The 20,567-nt window shown below is 38.4% G+C and overlaps 1 protein-coding gene across 1 annotated transcript in view; it reads left to right on the forward strand.

The window, feature by feature from the left end:
* Nucleotides 1-6,569: 6,569 nt before the first annotated feature.
* LOC111155465 (neurobeachin like 1) overlaps nucleotides 6,570-20,567 on the forward strand; it is a 183,471-nt gene continuing 169,473 nt past the window's right edge. The window contains exon 1 of the mRNA XM_022515656.1: nucleotides 6,570-6,615. Coding sequence (XP_022371364.1) covers nucleotides 6,598-6,615 — 18 coding nt within the window. The 5' untranslated portion in view covers nucleotides 6,570-6,597. The remainder of the gene's footprint in view (nucleotides 6,616-20,567) is intronic.

A 20,567-nucleotide genomic window follows, 5' to 3' on the forward strand; every position in this document is an offset into this window, starting at 1 on the left:
AGGCAGTGGCTTAACCCACTGAGCCACCCAGGCGCCCCAGAAATAAGCAAATTCTTAATATGTATGTACTTAAGAAGAAAACATCAAATGTGAGGAAACACTGATAAAATTTCAAGGAGAAATAGATGAATCCACTCCAATTATATAAAAAAAAAATGAACAAATCCAGCAGGCAGACATAAGGACAGAGTTGAATTCAACGTCATCATCAATCATACTGGATACAGTTGACGTCTATCAACTGCTTCACACAATAGCAGAACACATATTATTCTTAAGTTTACTGGAAAATGTGTCAAGATAGACTCCATTCTGTGACTAAAACACACCTTCACACATTTAAAAGAATAGAACTTAGGGGCAAAACTGGGAGCTTTTCACCTAAGTTCAGGAACAAGACAAGAATGTCCATTCTCACCAGTTTTATTGAACATAGTACTGGAAATCCTAGACACAGCCATCAGACAACAGAAAGAAATAAAAGGCATCTAAATCATTATGGAAGAATTAAAACATTCACTATTGCAGATGACGTGAAACTATATATAGAAAACCCAAAGACACCATGGAATGAACTACTAGAACTGATAAATGAATTCAGTAAAGTTGCAAGATACAAAAGCAGGGGGAGGGGCAGAGGAAGAAGCAGATCCCCCACTGAACAGGGAGCCTGACCTGGGGCTGGGTCCCAGGACCCTGAGATCATGACCAGAGCTGAAGGCAGATGCTCAACTGACTGAGCCACCTAGGTGCCCCTAAACAACACACTTCTAAATAATATATGGTCAAAGAAGAAATTCCATGAAAAGTTAAAACATTTTTTGAACTAAATGAAAGTGTAAATACAGCTTATTAAAACTTGTGAGGTGTGGGGGCACCTGGGTGGCTCAGTCTGTTAAACATCTGCCATCTGCCTTTGGCTCAGGTCATGATCCCGTCATGGAGACTGCTTCTCCCTTTCCCCCTCCTCCCTGCTCATGCTCTCTCTCTCTCTCTGTCAAATAAATAGATGACATCTTAAAAAACACACACACACACACAAAAACTTGTGAGGTGTGCAGCAAAGTCAGTGCTAGAGGGAAATTCATAGCACTGAATGCATTAGAATAGAAGTAAAATCTAAAATCATCTAAACTTTTAGGAAACTAGAAAAAGAATAGCAGGAACAAATAAAAAATTAGAGCAGAAATCAATGAAACTGGAAACAGGGAATAATATTGAGACTCAATAAAACCAAAAACTGGTTTTAGGAAAAGATCAACAAAACCAACAAGGCTGTAGCCATGCTGACTGAAAAGGTATGGATTCAAGAGAAATGGGCAGGACAGAACTTATGAACGGGGAAGTTCAGAGCAATAATTTGTTTGTATGTCTCTAGCTCTGCCCAAGTGAAACTTTGTTCTATCTAACACAGTTGAGTATCTGCCTCAGTTGGCAGGTTGTCCGTAATGGGAATGACTGCGTGCAGGGTTTTTACAAGATATCACTACCTATCAAGTTAATCTTACTAATTTTACTGGCTTTGAATTATGGCAAAAAAGCAATCCAAGATATAATTTACCTCTCTTCTTTTAAGGAAGAGTTTTCTTTTTTAAGATTTTATTTATTAATTTGTCAGAGAGAGCATAAGTAGGGAGAGCAGCAGGCAGAGGGAGAGGGAGAAGTAGGCTCCCTGTTGAGCAAGAAGCCTGATGTAGTGCTGGATCCCAGGACTCTGAGATCATGACCTAAGCCAAAGGCAGATGCTTAACCAACTGAGCCACCCAGGTGCCCCTATAATTTACTTCTTTATGTAATTATTTTTCTGGGATGATAATGCCCTGACTGATTTACATAAGTTATCCAATAGTCTTGGTAGATGTAATTTGCATTGTTAATTAATTTAGTAACAATCTAAGGTTATATGCCTGAAATGAACTGGGACTCCTAACCCTGTTATCAGAGGAGAAGCTATTTGAACACAGAAACATCCAGTGGATTTAGGCAGACCCTTTTCAGTTCATGAGTATGCCTTTCGAAAATAAAGAGAATCCTCACTACAGTAGAGTAGGAAAGATAGAAAGGGAGGTTAGAAGCCAGTGGGAGCCAGTACTATTCAACATCAGTTACCAGAAGAACTGTCAATTATAGACCTCAAAAGAAGAATCTTAAACAGGGGAGAATCATCAGTTACAGTCCCAATAGGGAGAGGTACATTGCACCTTCTGCAAGAAATCTACTACCCCTGCAATGTGGCCAGTGAGAAACCATCATTGTGCAGAACTCGTGCTTTTGTCCAATGGACTTTCATTCAGAGCAATCCCTCCCAACTTCCTCCTCCTCCATAAAATAAAGTTCCTCTCCTTTGTTTGTTGGATTTGCATATGGTTTTGCCTTAGAGTGCATGTTCTGAATTGCAATTCTGTTATTCCCAGATAAAGCCATTTTTGCTGGCTTTAAAAAAATTTTTTTAAATTTATTATTTGAGAGAAAGAGTGAATGAGAGAGAGAGCACGAGTAGGGGGGGGTAGGGGCACAGGGAGAAGCAGACTCCTCACCGAGCAGGGAGCCCGATTTGGGGCTTGATCCAGGAACTCCAGGATCATGACCTGAGCCTAAGGCAGCTGCTCAAACGACTGAGCCACCCAGGCACCCCTCTGGTTTTCTTTTTAAGGTTAACACGTTTTGTCAGGAAAATTAGGCCAGAAATATGATTTTAACATAAGGCCATGTTGTTTCAGAAGGCAACTAACAGTCTTTTTTTTTTTTTTAAATATTTTATTTATTTATTTGACATAGAGAAGCAAGAGCGAGCACAGGCAGACAGAGTGGCAGGTAGAGGCAGAGGGAGAAGCAGGCTCCCTGCCAAGCAAGGAGCCCGATGTGGGACTCGATCCCAGGACGCTGGGATCATGACCTGAGCCGAAGGCAGCCGCTTAACCAACTGAGCCACCCAGGCGTCCCGGCAACTAACAGTCTTAATAAGAAAATGTGTTCTCCAGATGGCAAATGTGTTTGCCTTGAGGTATATCTGAAGATAAAGAGGTTTTAGCTTCATTAGCGGAGACACCTAAGTATTGGTTAAGGACCCACTCATAAAACTGATGCTTATCCCCACTCCAGGGAGATGTCAGAAATCTCAGCAGTGGAAGACTTGTTTTCATCTTGCTGACACCTAGATGTCATCTAAATGCAGCAGAATTTGACAGACTCACGAAGAGACTTAGAGTAATACACAGACGTATGGCGAAATAGACTATTTCATTTTATAGTCTGCAAATATGTATTGGGCACTTATTGTGTAGAAGACACTATTCAAGGACCTGAAAATATATACCGGTGAATAAAGTCCCTGTTTTTCCTTTTTTTTTAAGATTTTATTTATTTATTTGACAGAGATCACAAGTAGGCAGAGAGGCAGGCAGAGAGAGGAGGAAACAGGCTCCCCGCAGAGCAAAGAGCCTGATGCGTGGCTTGATCCTAGGACCCTGTGATCAAGACCCCAGCCAAAGGCAGAGGCTTTAACCCACTGAGCCACCCAGGCACCCAAGTCCCTGTTTTAATAGTGCTTACATTTTACTGGGGGAAATTCATAATAGACAAAGAAATTGTATGTCAGCTGTTAGGTGTTACAGTGAAAAATAGAGTAAGGGAGAAAAAGGGATGCTATTTTCCAAAGAAAAGGATGAGGGATGCTTTACTGATGTCTTATAGTGTTTGGGCTGGTATAACAACTGCCACAGACTGGGTAGATTACAAACAATTTTTTTTTAAAGCTCTATAGGCTGGAAGTCCAAGATAGGGTGATTATGTGAATGCCATCTTCCAGATCCCAGACATCTTGTATTCTCACGTAGTGAGAAGGGCTAGGGAAGCTCTCTGAAATTGATTTCATAAGAAACTAATCCCATTCATAAGGACTCCTCCCTCAGGCTCTACTTTCAAAGGCCCTACCTCCTAATACCATTATTTGGGGTGTTAGGATGTCAATATAAGAATTTTGGAAGGACACAAACATTCAGACTATCCTAACGGAAAAGGTGATTCTTCAGCAGAGACGTGAAGATTGTGTGTGGACATTTGGGGAAGGAGCATTCCAAGGAGAGGGACAGCTTATGTAAAATCACTGTGGAGTAGCTTTGTGAATTTTAGGAGCAGCAAGGAAGCCATTGGTCTGGACTGAAATAAGGGAAGGCCAGTATAGTCGGGAGAACTTAGAGAGCTGAGTGTGGAAGGAAAACTCAGGTCCTTGTTCACTGTTTTAAGTGGGATGGGAAACCACTGGAGAGTTTTTAGGAGAGGGGTGACATCTTATTTCTAGGTTAAAAGGTCACTTTGCTTACTGTGTTGGGAGATCCGTGGGTGAGGAGAGTGCAGAGGCAGGGGCTGTTATAATAACCTCAAAAAGATTTAGTGGTAACTCACCTCAGAGTGGTAGTGGTGGTGGTAAATAAAAAGTAAAGGAATGGGCATGGCTGTGTTCCAACCAACTTTCCAACACTAAAACTTGAATTTCACCTAATTTTCAAATGTCACTAAATATTCTTTTATTAATTTTTAAATACGTACCAAGCAAGACAGTCCGCAAAACCTAAAATATTACTGTTTACAGTTTGCCAAATTTTGGTATAGATGAAACAAGATAGGACATTAGTTGGTAATCTTTGAAGATGGGTGATGGTATGTGGAGTTTCCTTATACTCGTTTACTTTTGTATATGGTTGACATTTTTCATAATACAAAGTTTTTACAACGTTTGGGTATACCAGAGGTGATTAATCTACGTATCTTCCCATTCCATTTAGACTAATATCTCCTGAAAGTTGTCTGTATCTAGGAAATGCAGCCTTTGCTTTTTGTTTTCAAGAAAAAGCAAAAACCCTTTGAAGCCTTTAGTATTGTCAAAATAACCTCTTCGGATCGGACATTTCGCAACGTGGAAAGTAAAAAGCACAAACGCGAATAGGGGAAAAGGACTTTTTGTTTTGTTTTGTTTTCACATTAGTATACGCGCCCAAGACCAAACCCCTTTCTACACAAAATCAAGACGAAATCCCCTCCAGTTAGCACTCCAGGATTCTCCGCCCCCGGATGAATCCCGGAAATGACGCCGTCAGCCGAACGCTACCGTCCCCTGTCGTGGCGGGGCAAGAACGTCAGCACGTCGGTCAGCCTCCATGTCCAGCCTGGGTACGACTCGCTGGAACGCCCAGCTGGCGCCAGTCCCCGAATCTTCGGGAGCACGGTCGACTGCGACTGCGCAGGAATGCTGGGGCGGGTCTTCAAGTCACCCGCCCCCTTCCAGCCTGTGCGGCCAATGAACAGCTCCTGCCCCGGGGCCGGATAAATCCTCAGAGGCCGGAGTGATTAGCCGAGAGGACGGTCCCGCCCTTGGCTCGTCCAGGCCTTCGCTCCCCGCCTCGCTCGGTCCCCGCCCCGCCTCCCTCTCCCGCCCGCCTGTCCTGCTGCGAGGTGACACGGGGCTTCGGCTGGGGAAGGGGGCGAGGGAAGTAAGTTAGACGTCGGCCTGGCGGCCTTGGCGCAGCCCCCCCCATGTGAGCGCGGTGAGGGGAGCGGGTCTTGGGGACGAAGTGGCTGTGTGGCAGATGTGGGAGGGCCCGGGGTGCGCTGTAGAGTCTGGGGCAGCTGTGAGGGGGCGAGGGGGACCCGGGTGTGTCCCAGTGCGGTCGGCCGGGCGTGGATAGCGGGTCGGAGGATGCCGAGCTCGCGTCGCTGCATTTCCAGAGCTTCTCCTCGCAGCTTGGCACACCTTAGGTTTGCCTCTGTTGTGGTTGTCTGGGATGCGGGGAGGCAATTTAAAGATCCCTGAAAACACTGGGAGGGTCTGTGCTGCTCCTTTCTTCTTCCCGGATGGAGAGGTTGTGAGGCCAGGTGGGCTGGGCAACTTTCACTCTCCCATACTGTTAAAATAAACAAACCAGGAATTCTTCACCCTCCTCCCCACGCCCTGCCCTGCGACGGAACGACAAACATTCCCAACAAGTTTTGAGAAGCGGACTAGAAAATTCTAAGGGATTCTTTGTCTTTGAAATACAGCACTACTGAGTGTGGCTTTATGTTTATAGAAAATAAACGAGTGGCAACAGGATGAATTTTTGGTTATGAGTACTCATCTTTCAGGATCTGCCGTAGGGAATTCTGACTTGATGTTGGTGTGAAATATTGTGTTGGCTGTGATGTTTTCCTGAAGCACTAGTTTCTGTGAACTCAACTAGAAAAGCTTAGCTGGTTGTTTGCGGGAAGTGAAGTAAAATCATCTATAGTTCTGATAAATCTACATTTTTAAAAATATGGTCTTTGTTTCTAGCAAACCTTTGCGTATTTTTCTCTTTCGCAGATTTATTTAATCGCCCAGCTACACTGATGAAGATAAGTTGGAGTAACTGCTTGAACTGAATTTTATTGGCCAGAAGACAGTCCATTTGTTTCACTTCTTTTTGTTTTCCCTGCTGCTTTGAGCTTTACTGTAACGGCTGAAAAATTTGGAGAATAAAATGAACATGCTGTGGTCTTGAACACAATTTTTTTTGGAGGAAAAATTAAAGTGCCAGAGTGAAAGTCAGAATGGCATCCAGAGAGAGGCTCTTTGAACTTTGGATGCTTTATTGTACAAAGGTAATTGCTTTCCTTTTTATTTCTAAGTTTTAAAATACTTTGTTATAAAATTTTGTGACTGGCTTTATTTTATTTAATGGAGTAGCATATTTTTATTCATAGTGGTGAGGCCAAATTTAAAAACATGGAGTTTTCTGTTTTCCACCTTTCCAGGTTTGAACACATACACAATACTGACAAATTTTTAAATCCTGTAGGTATGGTTTTGATCTTTCTTTCTTTAACAGAGAGAGATCACAAGTAGGCAGAGAGGCAGGCAGAATGAGAGAGGGGGAGAAGCAGGCTCCCTGCTGAGCAGAGAGCCCTATGCGGGGCTCAATCCCAGGACCCTGAGATCATGACCCCAGCCGAAGGCAGAGGCTTTACCCACTGAGCCACCCAGGCACCCCTGGTTTTGATATTTTTCTTAAGTGATCCCCAAATTATATGTGATATTATGACCTTAGGAGAAAAATAAAATATTTGTTTATGTGTTTTTCTTTTTCTCCCACAAATTGGAGGTGGGATAGAGATATTTTTATGAGAAGAGCATTCAGCATTTTTCCTATAGTTAACCTTTTAATTAGCTTAAAAAAGGTTATTGCTTATGTGAAAATGGTTATTGGTTTGAGGTGGTTACTATAAGTTTACTGCGATGATAGGACCTTCTGAGTGTTGTCTCATTTGAGACTCACAAAAATCCTGTGAGATGGGTTTTGTAATTATCCCCTTTTGCTGATATGAAAATTGACGCAGAGGTTAAACAGGCTATGAGAAGCAGAACCACCTGAGTCAGGTCCATGCTTTTATCCATTATGACTTCTTAATATATTTTATTTTTGCATTTTTTAAAAGATTTTATTTATTTATTTGACAGACAGAGATCACAGGTAGACAGAGAGGCAGGCAGAGAGAGAGGAGTAAGCAGGCTCCCCGCTGGGATTATGACCTGAGCTGAAGGCAGAGGCTTTAACCCACTGAGCCACCCAGGCACCCCTATTTTCGCATTTAAAAGGAAATTTTTGTGTTTGTCTTTATGTGAATTTTTACACCTTAGCTTTGATTTGGGGTTGTTGGGGGAGAAAGATACTACTTAAAAACATGTTTTTCAAGAGAGGAGCTACATTAGTAGTTTGAAGATATTGGCGAGGGTTAGAGAAACATCTCTAATTTACTACTTGAGTTACTTTAAGTCTGGTGAAGTTCTCAAGTCTCAGCTTCTGTTTCTGCATTATCCCTCTGGGCTCCTTTTTTATTCAGCTTTTTAAAGAACAAGTTATTCTTTAACAAACGATCTCAGTTATCTCTAATACTAAATTTTAGAGATCACACTGGAATTTTCTTTGACTTCCTGGTTTGGTAGTTCTCAAAATTACTGAAGGACATCCACTTTGAAATGTTTGATATGGATTTTTAAAATAGCTTTTTAGTCTTGTGTAATTTAATGCCAGAAATGTCTTTTTAAAAATAGACCACTCTTCTAATAAAAAAGGAATTTAATTCACCACTTTTGAAAATAGTCACTAACACATGTCAGCCAAAAATTAAAATGCATTTTAGTATGAATGTCTGGTGGTCTAAAAATGATTTATTTAAAAATACATTAAACTTAGTAGGTTTTATATTTTTAGGATGATAAAAGGTAAATGGCATTACATTGTCTTGTTCATTAGTTATGTTGCTTGTAGGTGGAGTTCTTGTTTTGTCATTGTGCTTATTGAAAAGTTGGTATGGGGCACCTGGCTGGTTCAGTTGGTAGAGTGTGCAACTCATGATCTCGGGGTTGAGAGTTTGAGCCCCACATTGGGTGTAGAGATTACTTAAAAATAAAATCTTAAAAAAAAAATAGTTTGTTGGCATACCCAGAGTTTTATTCTTTTTTTTTTTTTTTTTTTTAAAGATTTTATTTATTTATTTGACAGAGAGAGATCACAAGTAGACGGAGAGGCCGGCAGAGAGAGAGAGAGAGGAGGAAGCAGGCTTCCTGCTGAGCAGAGAGCCCGATGTGGGACTCGATCCCAGGACCCTGAGATCATGACCTGAGCCGAAGGCAGCGGCTTAACCCACTGAGCCACCCAGGCGCCCCCCCAGAGTTTTATTCTTGATAACTTAATATAAATATGAATCTTCACTCTTTTTATGAAGATGTCTGAGTAGATAACGAAGACCCTTCATGGTCAAATTTTAAAGCCTATTTTTGGACAGGAAGATAAGTCACTCCCCCTTTTTTTTATAAATCCATTTTTATGTTTAAGATTTAAATCAGTTGTGCAAGTAATAAGATTTAAGATTTTTTCGATTTTCAAAAATTGTTATTAAAATAATGATTTAATGTTTCATCAGTTTAAGTATAAGCTTGTAAGCTAGGTAACAACTTTTTTTTCTACCAACACCTTGAATTCAAATAGTTTCCAAATATATATCCTAGATTTAACACTTCTGCTCCCCTGTTGAGGATGATTACCAAATGCCCAGGTCCCTATACCCTAGGCTTATTGTTCTCATTCTAGCATTTTGTCTTTCAAAACACCTGCCTTTTTTTTTTTTCACCCAACTTTAAATACCGTTTTTAACACCTTTGATGGGCCATCAGTCTTCTTCAGGATTGCACAGATCTTTTACCTTAGCTCCAACTTGGACTTCTTTGTGGGCTTGTAATTGAGAAGTCAAGTTTTGGTTCTGCTCCTATTTTATTTTGTGACCTTGAGCAAGACTTACCTCTTTGGTCTCATTTTCTCATATTTCATTTAAGAGTGTGTGTGTGTGTAGGGAAAATGCTTGCTTAACTCACCGTTAAGATTTTCATTTGTTTTGACCTCGGAGTGAGGCGTATTTTGTCCTTATGCTTGTGGATTGTCATATAGACCTTTTTAAGTTCATCTTTTTTAAGCTTTTCCTTATGGAAAATTTCAAGTGGACATAAGATAATATAGTGAACACTTTTGTATCTGTCATCCTGTTTCGATTCATGTTCAGTAATGTTTTCATCAATAATCTACTACTCCTGCATTGTTTTAAATCCTAGACAACATAATCTTATCTAATAAGTATTTAAAAGTATATCTATAAAACAAGAACTCTTCTTAAAAACAATCAGAATACGATAATTCTTTGAATCATCAAATACCTGGTCAGTATTCAAACTTTTCTATAGTATCATAAATTTATTTTCCTGCTGTTTGTTTGATTCAGTATTTAAAGTATACACATCATATTTGTTGAAAATGTCTGTTAAATATTTTAACATGTCTGTTAAATATTTCTCCCTCACCATACTTTTTGTTCCTTCTATTTATTTGTTGACAAAACCAGCTTTTGACTTTAGCGTTTTCCTCAGTCTGGATTTTGCTGGTTACATCCTTGATTATAATTGTTTTTCTCTCTTGGTGTCTGCACACTAGCAGATCTAGAGACTTGGCTGATTCACATTCTGTTTGGTGGGGGAAGCCTAGAATAATTTATAAGTGTCTCCGCTATCAGTGAGTTTTACCTACATGTATTGATTTTTTCATTAGGAATTTGCAAAACTGTGATATTCCAATTCTATCATTTCTTTATTGGCAGAACATACATAGATAAGCGTTCTCTTGTCAGCTGTTTGACAGTTCCTTGAAGGGAAAGCAAGCAGAATAAATATTTGATTCTTTCTCTTTGTTTTAATGACTGGATTTATTAGCATCCCCCCAAGGTGACCACTTATCTTTCTTAAGTATCGAGTTGATCTTTTTTTTTTTTTAAGATTTTATTTATTTATTTGAAAGAGAGCGAGAGGGAGAGAGCACAAACAGGGAGAGTGGCAGGCAGAGGGAGAGGGAGAAGCAGGCTCCCAGTTGAGCAGGGAGCACAGTGTGGGGTTCATCCCAGGATCCTGACCTGAGCCGAAAACAGGCTCTTAACTGACCCAGGTGCCCCACAAGTTCATCTTTAATGATTAAAATTTAAATATTGTCTACCATTTTGCTGCCCTAGTTGGTGTGCTATACATACCAAACATCGTATACATGGCCGATAAAGAAGATGACTTTGAAAATTTTTGAAAATCTGCTCTAGAGTGGTAAGGTTAGGACATCCTCCGTATTTGCCACAGTGCTAACCAGCATAGGTATTCCACAGTGCATTAGTTATAGATCAATATTAAGATACTATTCTAGGGTTTTTGTGTAATGTAATGTTTTAAAAGTTACCACTTAGAATTATAAAATTTTAGTAGGTGTTTAAATAGGGTAATATCAGAAATAGTCCTTGGGTCATACTGTTTAGGTAGGCAAAAGAAAAGAGAATATATAAATATGTTTTCTATTAGTCTGGGTTTGGTTGTAAGCTTAAATGCTAGTGATTAAAGGCTTTCAAGTACAATTAAATTACTGGCTTCAGTTTTTAGCAGGTGGCTTTCCACATATTAAACTTGATATTTAAAAAATTGGGGTAGGGTGCCTGGGTGGCTTAGTGGGTTAAAGCCTCTGCCTTCGGCTCAGGTCATGATCTCAGGGTCCTGGGATGGAGTCCCGCATCGGGTTCTCTGCTCAGCAGGGAGCCTGCTTCCTCCTCTCTCTCTCTGCCTGCCTCTCTGCCTACTTGTGATCTGTCTGTCAAATAAATAAATAAATAAATAAAAATCTTAAAAAAAAATTGGGGTAAAAAACTTGGCTATTAGTTTTTCTTTTTTTCTTTCTTTCTTTCTTTCTTTTTTTTTTTTTTTTTTAAGATTTTATTTATTGATTTGACAGAGAGAGAGATCACAAGTAGGCAGAGAGACAGGCGGGGGTGGGGGGAAGCAGGCTCCCTGCTGAGCAGAGAGCCTGATGTGGGGCTTGATCCTAGGACCCTGAGATCATGACCTGAGCTGAAGGCAGAGGCTTAACCCACTGAGCCACCCAGGCGCCCCTTGCCTATTTGTTTTTCTAACCAAACTTTTCAGGTCTGATTTTTCACTTTCTCCTTCTAGGAGTAGAAATTAATTGCATTGTTAGAAACATGCATCTTCTTAGTGGCTTATTTGTTAATGTCATGTAGTTATTATTACATAATATAGGAAGGATGATTTCTGAACACCCAGCATTCCTACGTTCTACAGATAATTTCACTAGATTATGTAGTCTGAACTTTTCTTACCTCCAAACGGTCATACACACCCAGGATCAAGGATTTCATTAACAGTGCATTTCATATAGCTCTTATAAGTTAAACATTAATTTGAACAGGTTTAATCATGTATCTGTATTTTAGTTTAGTACTTAACTATTTCTTGTCTGAGCATATTTTTCTTAAGTTTTAAAGACAAATTGATTTACATTTTAGTGCATATTATCTGTCGTAGGCACCATGTTATTCCCTGTATCCTTTGACTTTTTTTTACATAATGTGCTTATGGTAAGAGAGAGAGTGCTGAGTTTTCATCTCTATATTATCCTACAACTTTTTGGAATTCATATATTATAAGTAGCAAGACATACATGTATCATAAAATCCTTCTCTCAACTCCCCTTGGATAGGCATTAGGATATATTTCTGTTCCACGTTTAGCCTTTTGGGAGTGCTATAGTTGATCCCCAGAATATGCAAAAGAGAAACTGAACTTCTCAAATTCTTAGATAAGATTAAGTTATTTTTGTTCTGTGTAGTGGAAAGTATCAAATGCATGAACTCACTAAAAAGATACAAGGTGACTCAAAAGCATCATGACATTTGAAATGTGGCAATGTGGGTTGAAAATTTATGGTTCATTTTGGTCATTTGTTTTTTTTTTTTTTGGATACTCATTTTACACTAAAAAGTTTTGGGAAGCTACAGAATTAGCCAAGATTTAGTCCCAGTTTGCTTCTGAGCTTAAGGAAGGACCTGACAAGAGGTTACATAATTTCTTCATGTTAACAGTTTTCTCATCTGTGAAATGGAAAGGAATAACTATTTTTGCATCTCAGAGTTGTTGAGAAAAGATGAATTGATTATATTAAATGCACTGTAAGGCTATGAAATATAAAATGTTATCTTTGTTAGTTTTGAAATACATGTATGAGCTGGAGAGTGTATCATTACTTCCATTTTGCCTTTATTTAATATTACAGAATAATATTCAAATCTTTTTATCTAGTGATGAAGCAGTGCTCATCAGTCTTAATTTTTTTTTAAGATTTTATTTATTTATTTGACAGAGATCACACGTAGGCAGAGAGGCAGGCAGAGAGAGAGGAGGAAGCAGGCTCCCCACTGAGCAGAGAGCCTGATGTAGGGCTCTCATGGGATCATGACCTGAGCTGAAGGCAGAGGCTCTAACCCACTGAGCCACCAGGTGCCCCTCTTCAGTGTCTTAATTTCTAATCTGTTTTTATTTTTCTTTCAAACATAGTGCTTAATTATCCTAATATGAGATTTTTTTTTTTTTTTTTTACTCTAAACAAGTTTGTTTTGGACCTTGGTGATGCTCCATTTCCTGCTGTTGCCCTTTGTCCTGCTAAATCTGGAATATGACTGAAATAGATAGTTTTGCAATGAGCTCAGAGTAAACTTCCTTTTCAGAATAAAAGTTTTGCTTCATAAAGAAAATAGAATTTAGAGTTGTTTTATTCAAATAAAAAGGCAAGTACCTCTTTTTTAAATGTAGATTTGGAAAAAAAGGGATGAACATAAACTCTTCCAATGAGAAAATTATAATTTAATTATAATCCAAAGTGAAGCTTTTAGTAAGATGCCTCAATATACATCAGCCCTTATAATTTAACCTATATTTAATAAGTTTCTGGTATGTGTAATATAGAAAATGGCTCTTAATCTTTTGTGGCTTAATAATGACTTTGTATATAAGGAAAGTAAAGTTTGACTTGAAGCAAAACAAAAAAAATTGCTAGCAGCTCAGTAGTAGTGGTTTACCTGTTTGTTTTAGGGTTAGATGTGAAAGCAAGAAATGAATATTTTATATCAACAAACATGGAAGTAGCCTTTAGGAAAGGAATATTACCCTTGTGGTTTGACTTGAGGAGCTCATGCACCACTTGAAAGAGTTGTTAAGATGCATGAATATTTTTTTTTTTTTTTTGAGTATCAGAATTTGAACTTCCCTGGTAGAAAGTAGAATTGATAGCACTTAATTGTGTAGATAGGAGCATGAGTGAAAAATAATAGGCTAAAATAATTTTCAGTTTTTTTCTTGGGAGATTCAGGTTTATTGGCAATTACTGAAGAGTTATATAGAAGTAAGAAGAGAAGAAGGTCATAGGGAGCCCTGGGGAACATTATCATTTAAGAAGAGGATAGAAGAAGGGTTTGTAAAGGGTTTATAAAGGAGGAGAACCAGGAGTGAGTAGTTGCGTCAAGTAGAGGGCTTTTATAAAGAAGGGACTAGTCAATACTGTCAAATTCAGTATGGCAATAAAGAAAAGCATTATGGAACATATATTGGAATGGATAGTTAAGAGATTATTGTTGGGGTGCCTGGGTGGCACAGACTCTTGGCTCAGGTAGTGATCTCAGTGTTGTGAGACTGAACCCCACGTGGGGGCTCTGTGCTTAGCAGGGAGTCTGCTTCCCTTCCTCTCCCTCTACCCACCTCCCCATGCCTTATCTCTCTTTCTCTCTCTCAAATAAATACTTTTTAAAAAAGAGATTATTATTGGCTTTATTTAGCCAAGTAACTCTAAAACAAGTGGGAAAAAATGTTAAAAATATAAATCCCCACTTCATTAATTTTTAAATTAAAAGTAGCAGGCTTAAAATTACTGCCAAACTGCTCCTTTTAAGGTTTGAAAATGTTAATTTTGATTTTTGTACTTCTCTGGCCAAGGGACCTTTATTGCTGTCTATACCACACTTTGCATGGCACTACTCTAGAATATCTGAAAAATTTCAGATTGCCAAGAATCCATCTGTAATTTGAAAAATGTAGCTCTGCAAATTGCAGAGTGACTAATATTCGTTGGTAGCAGTGCAAATGTGACCATTGAAATTGAGTACTAGTTACAAGGTAGTCCACTTTAATATACTTAAATTAATTTGAAATTAATAGAAATGTAAATACAAACTTCACAAACTTTTATATGAAACTTATGGAACCAGAAATATTTCTAATAATTCCCAGGGTTCTTGGACATGTTTTGGGAAACCTTGATCAGTATTGACACGTTGTTGCTACCTTACCTTTTCTATAGCTTCCTTTCCCTATTGCAAAATTACTTGGCAGGTTTATTACAAGGGGGTGAAATTTGGGATCAAGAATCTAGTCTACCACCTTCTGATTTCTTGGTTACAGTTATTCATATCTTTCCCATATATAAAATCTGCTTCATCTCCATTTTAAGAATTCCAGAAGTCTCATTCAATCATGGAATTAGTTGAAACCCAAGATCTTGTAATATGTATTAGGTCTAGTTGTGGTTTTTATTGATACTGAGACCCGTGACCTCAGAAGATACTGTTGGTATCTGGCCCCGATCAACCCAACATACTGTAGTAACTGAAATAGGAATGCCACAATAAAGACTCTTGAAACAACAGAAAGAATGGGAGGCATATAGGAGGCTTTGGTCCACAGCAATTCTGAAAACTGGGCAAATGTGTCCTGGTCTCTTTACTTTCAGAGAAGGAATGTTCCCATGGTTCTGTTCTTGGGTATAGTTGCACAGGCCACTGTTCTTTATTGCTCTTGGCTCCATATTCTTAGATGTTCTATTGGTACATCTGAGGAGGGCACTGGAGACCATACTTTCTTATGACTGAACAACTCATCTGGCTTTCTGCATACAGAAAGTCCCCTATAGAAAATGGGAAGTCCACTTTCTAATTCTTCTGCCTTCACTTATTTTCTCTTGTCTTAGAAACTACGTTGTCTAATAACTCCAGCATGATGTTCTGTAGTATTTGAAATAAAAGACATATTTGTCTTCCCCTTCACTTTAGCGGGGAAAATGCTGGGGTTTCCTGTTAGGTTAGCTTCAGGCATTGGGACTAAGACCTGTAATGTATAGTTCCTCTAACTCATGGATCAGATTTATGGTAGGTAAATGATAGATGTTTTATTTTATTCATTTTTTTCTTAGGTATACTATTGATACTTCTAATGCAGGTTTGCTACTTTTACAATATATTATAAAACTACTTAGAATAGTTTTATGTGTGTACTTGTTAAGATGTGGATAATTAGACTATTCCTAAGTTCCAGAAAAATACTAAAGTTGAAAAAGTTATGAAAAAATCATAACTTACTTTAATCTTTGGTAGTTAGTGGTTGCCATTTTAAATATTCTCCTTTATTAGAATCATTATGAATTATAAGTAGGTACATTTGGAATCAGGCACTGCACTTAATTCTCAGTAGTCCTTCATTTTAAAATAGGTAAAATATAATGCTAATAGATCAAAGTTTATTGCCCTGTAGTATATGAATTTAAGTGTTTGACCTACCTAACTTGCTTTTTTTGTTTATACTTAGAGGTTTTGATAAACTTTTGATTTATTTTATGAAAATGGTATTTATTTTTTCAGAAAATTTTATTCTGGTCATTAAAAATCTACCAAGATGTGGTAGCTATCTGAAATGACTGGCATCTATCATAACTGTAAATCAGTTCCTTTGATGTTGTCAGAATTCAGACAAGAGTTAGCAACACTCATTTCCTCCTCATTTCCTCAGCTTTTACCAAAAAGAATGGAAGTCACCTTATTTCTTTTTCAATAAGGAAAACAGGGAGCTCTGCTCTTAAATATATTTAATATGTACTATACTGTTTTTTTAAAACTTTTTTTTTTTAGTAAAATGTGTGTGCATGGGCCAGCAATGGCACTGGGGGGATGGGGAGGAAGAAGGGCAGAGAGAGATGGAGAGAGAGACTCTTAAGCAAGCTCCACACCCAGCGCCAAGCTCAACATGGGGCTCAGTCTCACAATACTGAGATTGGGACCTGAGCTTAAATCAAGAGACAGACACTTAACTGGTTGAGCTACTATACTGTCTTTTAAAATATTCAAAGTAATGTCTTCTTATCTATATCTAAGGCATATCAACCTTTTCTCTTTTTTCTTTTAAATTAAATTTTTTTAAATTAAATTTTTTTTGTTTTTTAATTAACAGTAATGTATTATTTGTTTCAGGCATACAGCTCTGTGATTTATCAGTCTTACCCAACACCCAGCGTTTACCACAACACATACCCTCCCCAATGTCCCATCACCCAGCCACCCCATCCCCCAGCCACCCCATCCCCCATCCCCCTCCCCTCTGCAACCCTCAGTTTGTTTCCTAAGATTAAGAGGCTCTTATGGTTTGTCTCCCTCTCTGGTTTCATCTTGTTTTCATTTTTTCTTGTCTTCCCCTATGATTCTCTGTTTTGTTTCTTAAATTACAAATATCAGTGAGATAATATGATAATTGTCTTTCTCTGATTGATGTGTTTTGCTTACAATAATACCCTCTAGTTCCATTCACCTTGTTGCAAATGGCAAGATTTCATTTTTTGATGGCTGAGTAGTATTCCATTGTAGATATATACCACATCTTCTATATCCATTCATCAGTTGATGGACATCTGGGCTCTTTCCCTAGTTTGACTATTATGGACATTGCCGCTATAAACATTGGGGTACAGGTGCCCCTTTAGATCACTACCTTTCTATCTTTGGGGTAAATACCTGGTAGTGCAATTGCAGGATCATAGGGTAGAGCTGTTTTCAACTTTTTGAGGAACCTCCATACTGTTTTCCAGAGTGGCTGCACCAGCTTGTATTCCCACCAACAGTGTAGGAGGGTTCCCCTTTCTCTGCATCCTCGCCAACATCTGTAGTTTCCTGATTTGTTAATTTTAGCCATTCTGAACTGGTGTGAGGTGGTATCTCATTGTGGTTTTGATTGTTATTTCCCTAATGCCGAGTGATGTTGAGCACTTTTTCATGTGTCTGTTGGCCATTTGGATGTCTTCTTTGCAGAAATATCTGTTCATGTCTTCTGTCCATTTCTTGATTGGATTATTTGTTCTTTGGGTGTTTCAACATTTTTAATTTATGTCTTGTGACTTAAATTCAAACTCAGAGTTGTCTATTCACATTGAACCAAAGCATTAACTGATTCATACGTCTCTTAAAAAAGTTTACAATTTGCCTCTAAAAAAATTCAGTTTTGGGGCACCTGGGTGGCTCAGTGGGTTAAAGCCTCTGCCTTCAGCTCGGGTCATGATCTCAGGGTCCTGGGATCGAGTTCCGCATCAGACTCTCTGCTCAGCGGGGAGACTGCTTCCTCCTCTCTCTCTGCCTGCCTCTCTGACTACTTGTGATCTCTGTCTGTCAAATAAATAAATAAAATCTTTAAAAAAAATTAAAAAAAAATCAGTTTTGTTTGATATATTTAATTGTCAAATTATTTTTCATGACATTAAAACATTTGAATAGTAAGAAAGATAAGTACTATTTTAATTTATGGTATCATTGTGAGGTGAATTTATACTTTTTTATTGAGAAATTTTGACTTAGGATTTTTGTCAAAATACAATATTTAAATAAGTTTTTTTTTTTTTTTTTTAAAGATTTTATTTATTTATTTGACAGAGAGAGATCACAAGTAGGCAGAGAGGCAGGCAGAGAGAGAGAGAGAGAGGGAAGCAGGCACCCCGCTGAGCAGAGAGCCCGATGTGGGACTCGATCCCAGGACCCTGAGATCATGACCTGAGCCAAAGGCAGCGGCTTAATCCACTGAGCCACCCAGGTGCCCCTAAATAAGTTTAAATAAAAATTTCAATTTTTGAGTGAATGAGCTTCCTTTTAGGCATAAAAATACATAAATTTTCTAATTTAGATTTATGTTCTAAGGAAAGTAGTGTTTTATGTTAGAATTACAATTTTTTAAATTTAAGATACAATTAGTTATAGAAAATACAGACATGCTAAAAGTAAAAAATTTCATTTTTAGAGATTTTCAGTTAAAGTACTTTATGGGTGTCTATAAATTAATTACCTTTACTACTGTGAATCATTAAGATATTAAATTTGAAAAACTTCAACCTGACATGAAACTTCAACTTTAAGATTTTAAGCTCCAATTAAAAAGTATCAGTGTTATTTTTGGTTAATACATTCACAATGGTAGGCTTTTCTTAAAAGAATTCACTGTAGGTAGGGGTGCCTGATTGGCTCAGTTGTAAGAGTATGCAAGTCTTGATCTCAGAGTCTTGAATTTGAGCTCCATGTTGGGTATAGAGATTACTAAAAAAAAAAAAATAAACTTAAGAAAACCTTAAAAAAACAAACAGAATTCAGGGACTCCTGGGTGGCTCAGTCCATTAAGCATCTTTGGCTCAGGTCATGTTCCCAGGGTCCTGGGATCATGTCCTGCATCAGACTTCTTGCTTAGCTGGGAGTCTGCTTCTCTCTCTGCCTGCCGTTCCCCCTGCTTGTGTGCTCTCTGTCAAATAAATAAATAAATGAAATCTTAAAAAAAAGATTTTATTTTTAAATTTTATTTATTTGACACAGAAAGGCAATGAGAGAGAGAGAGAGGGAGCACAAGCAGGAGAAGCAGCAGAGGGAGAGGGAGAAGCAGGCTCTCCACTGAGCAGGGAGCCTGAAGTGGGGCTTGATCCCAGGACCCTGGGATCATGACCCAAGTGGAATGCAGACGCTTAAGGACTGAGCCACCCAGGTGCCCCAAATAAATAAAATCTTAAAAAAAAAAAAAAGAAAAAAAAAAGGATTCACTGTAGTCCAATTCAACTAGTTATTGGGTGCCTGCTGTATACAAATGTTATTTACTGTCATCTTATCCCTTGAATTGTGTATTTTTCTCTTTTTAAAAATTTTTAAACTTCATTTTTAGAGCAGTTTTAGGTTCATAGCAAAATTGAACAGAAAGTACAGAGAGTTCCTTTGTATTTCCTGTCCTTACATATGTACAGCCTTTCCTGCTAGTAGCATGCCATACCACAGCGGTACATTTGATCACTTGACTGCCTTCCCAAAAACACCTGAGTCAGACATTTCTTTACCTGTCTACCGTGTGTGAAACTCCAAGGTGAGCACAAAATTAATGCAGCGAGTCATGTTATACCTAACATTAAAACATTCCAGATGTTGTCTTTTCTTTTTTCTTTTTTTTTTTTTTTAAGATTTTTATTTATTTATTTGACAGAGAGAGATCACAAGTAGACAGAGAGGCAGGCAGAGAGAGAGAGAGAGAGGGAAGCAGGCTCCTTGCTGAGCAGAGAGCCCGATGCGGGACTCGATCCCAGGACCCTGAGATCATGACCTGAGCCGAAGGCAGCGGCTTAACCCACTGAGCCACCCAGGCGCCCCAGATGTTGTCTTTTCAAGTCTTGCTAAGTTTAGCCTAATTTTCTGCACTACGTTGATCAAACCTGGAACTTAGTTATCTGAACAATAGGTTTGGTTTTTTTTCCCTTAATTTAAGAAATACAGGGACGCCTGGGTGGCTTAGTGGAGCATCTGTCTCAGATCATAATCCCAGGGTCCTGGGATCGGGCTCCTTGCTCAGTTGGGGGTTTGCTTCTCCCTCTGCTGGCTGCTCCTGTGATTGTTCTTTATCTCTCTCCCTTTGACAAAGGAGTAAGTACAATCTTTAAAAAAAATTAAATAAGTAAAATAAAACTCAAGATATACCTAAAGTAAAATTTGAAATCTTCTCTCTAGGGATTGGTGTATTCTACACCTAATTTTTTATCTAGACCTCTATTTGAATGTTGCTTTTTCATTTATGTTCAAATGACTTCCAAACCTTTCAAGATGTGACAGACTTTCTTTTCATCAAAATTTTGTCTCTTTTATCTATTTAATTGACTGACTTCATCTCCAAATAGTCAGTTTCCCATTTAGATTGTGGGCTTAGATGTGAGACCTTAGGGAAGATGAATGAAGTCATCATGGATTGCTTAAAGAGGTAGCATTTGGTCAAGGTTTTAAAGAATGAATAGTAGTTTATTAGCCACAGAATATGTTCCAGGCTCATAGAAATCCTGACCAAAGGTATGAAGGAAAAGTGACCT

Source organism: Enhydra lutris, unplaced genomic scaffold, assembly GCF_002288905.1.
Source record: "Enhydra lutris kenyoni isolate GAN:26980312 unplaced genomic scaffold, ASM228890v2 scaffoldscaffold1, whole genome shotgun sequence".
NCBI lineage: Eukaryota > Metazoa > Chordata > Mammalia > Carnivora > Mustelidae > Enhydra > Enhydra lutris.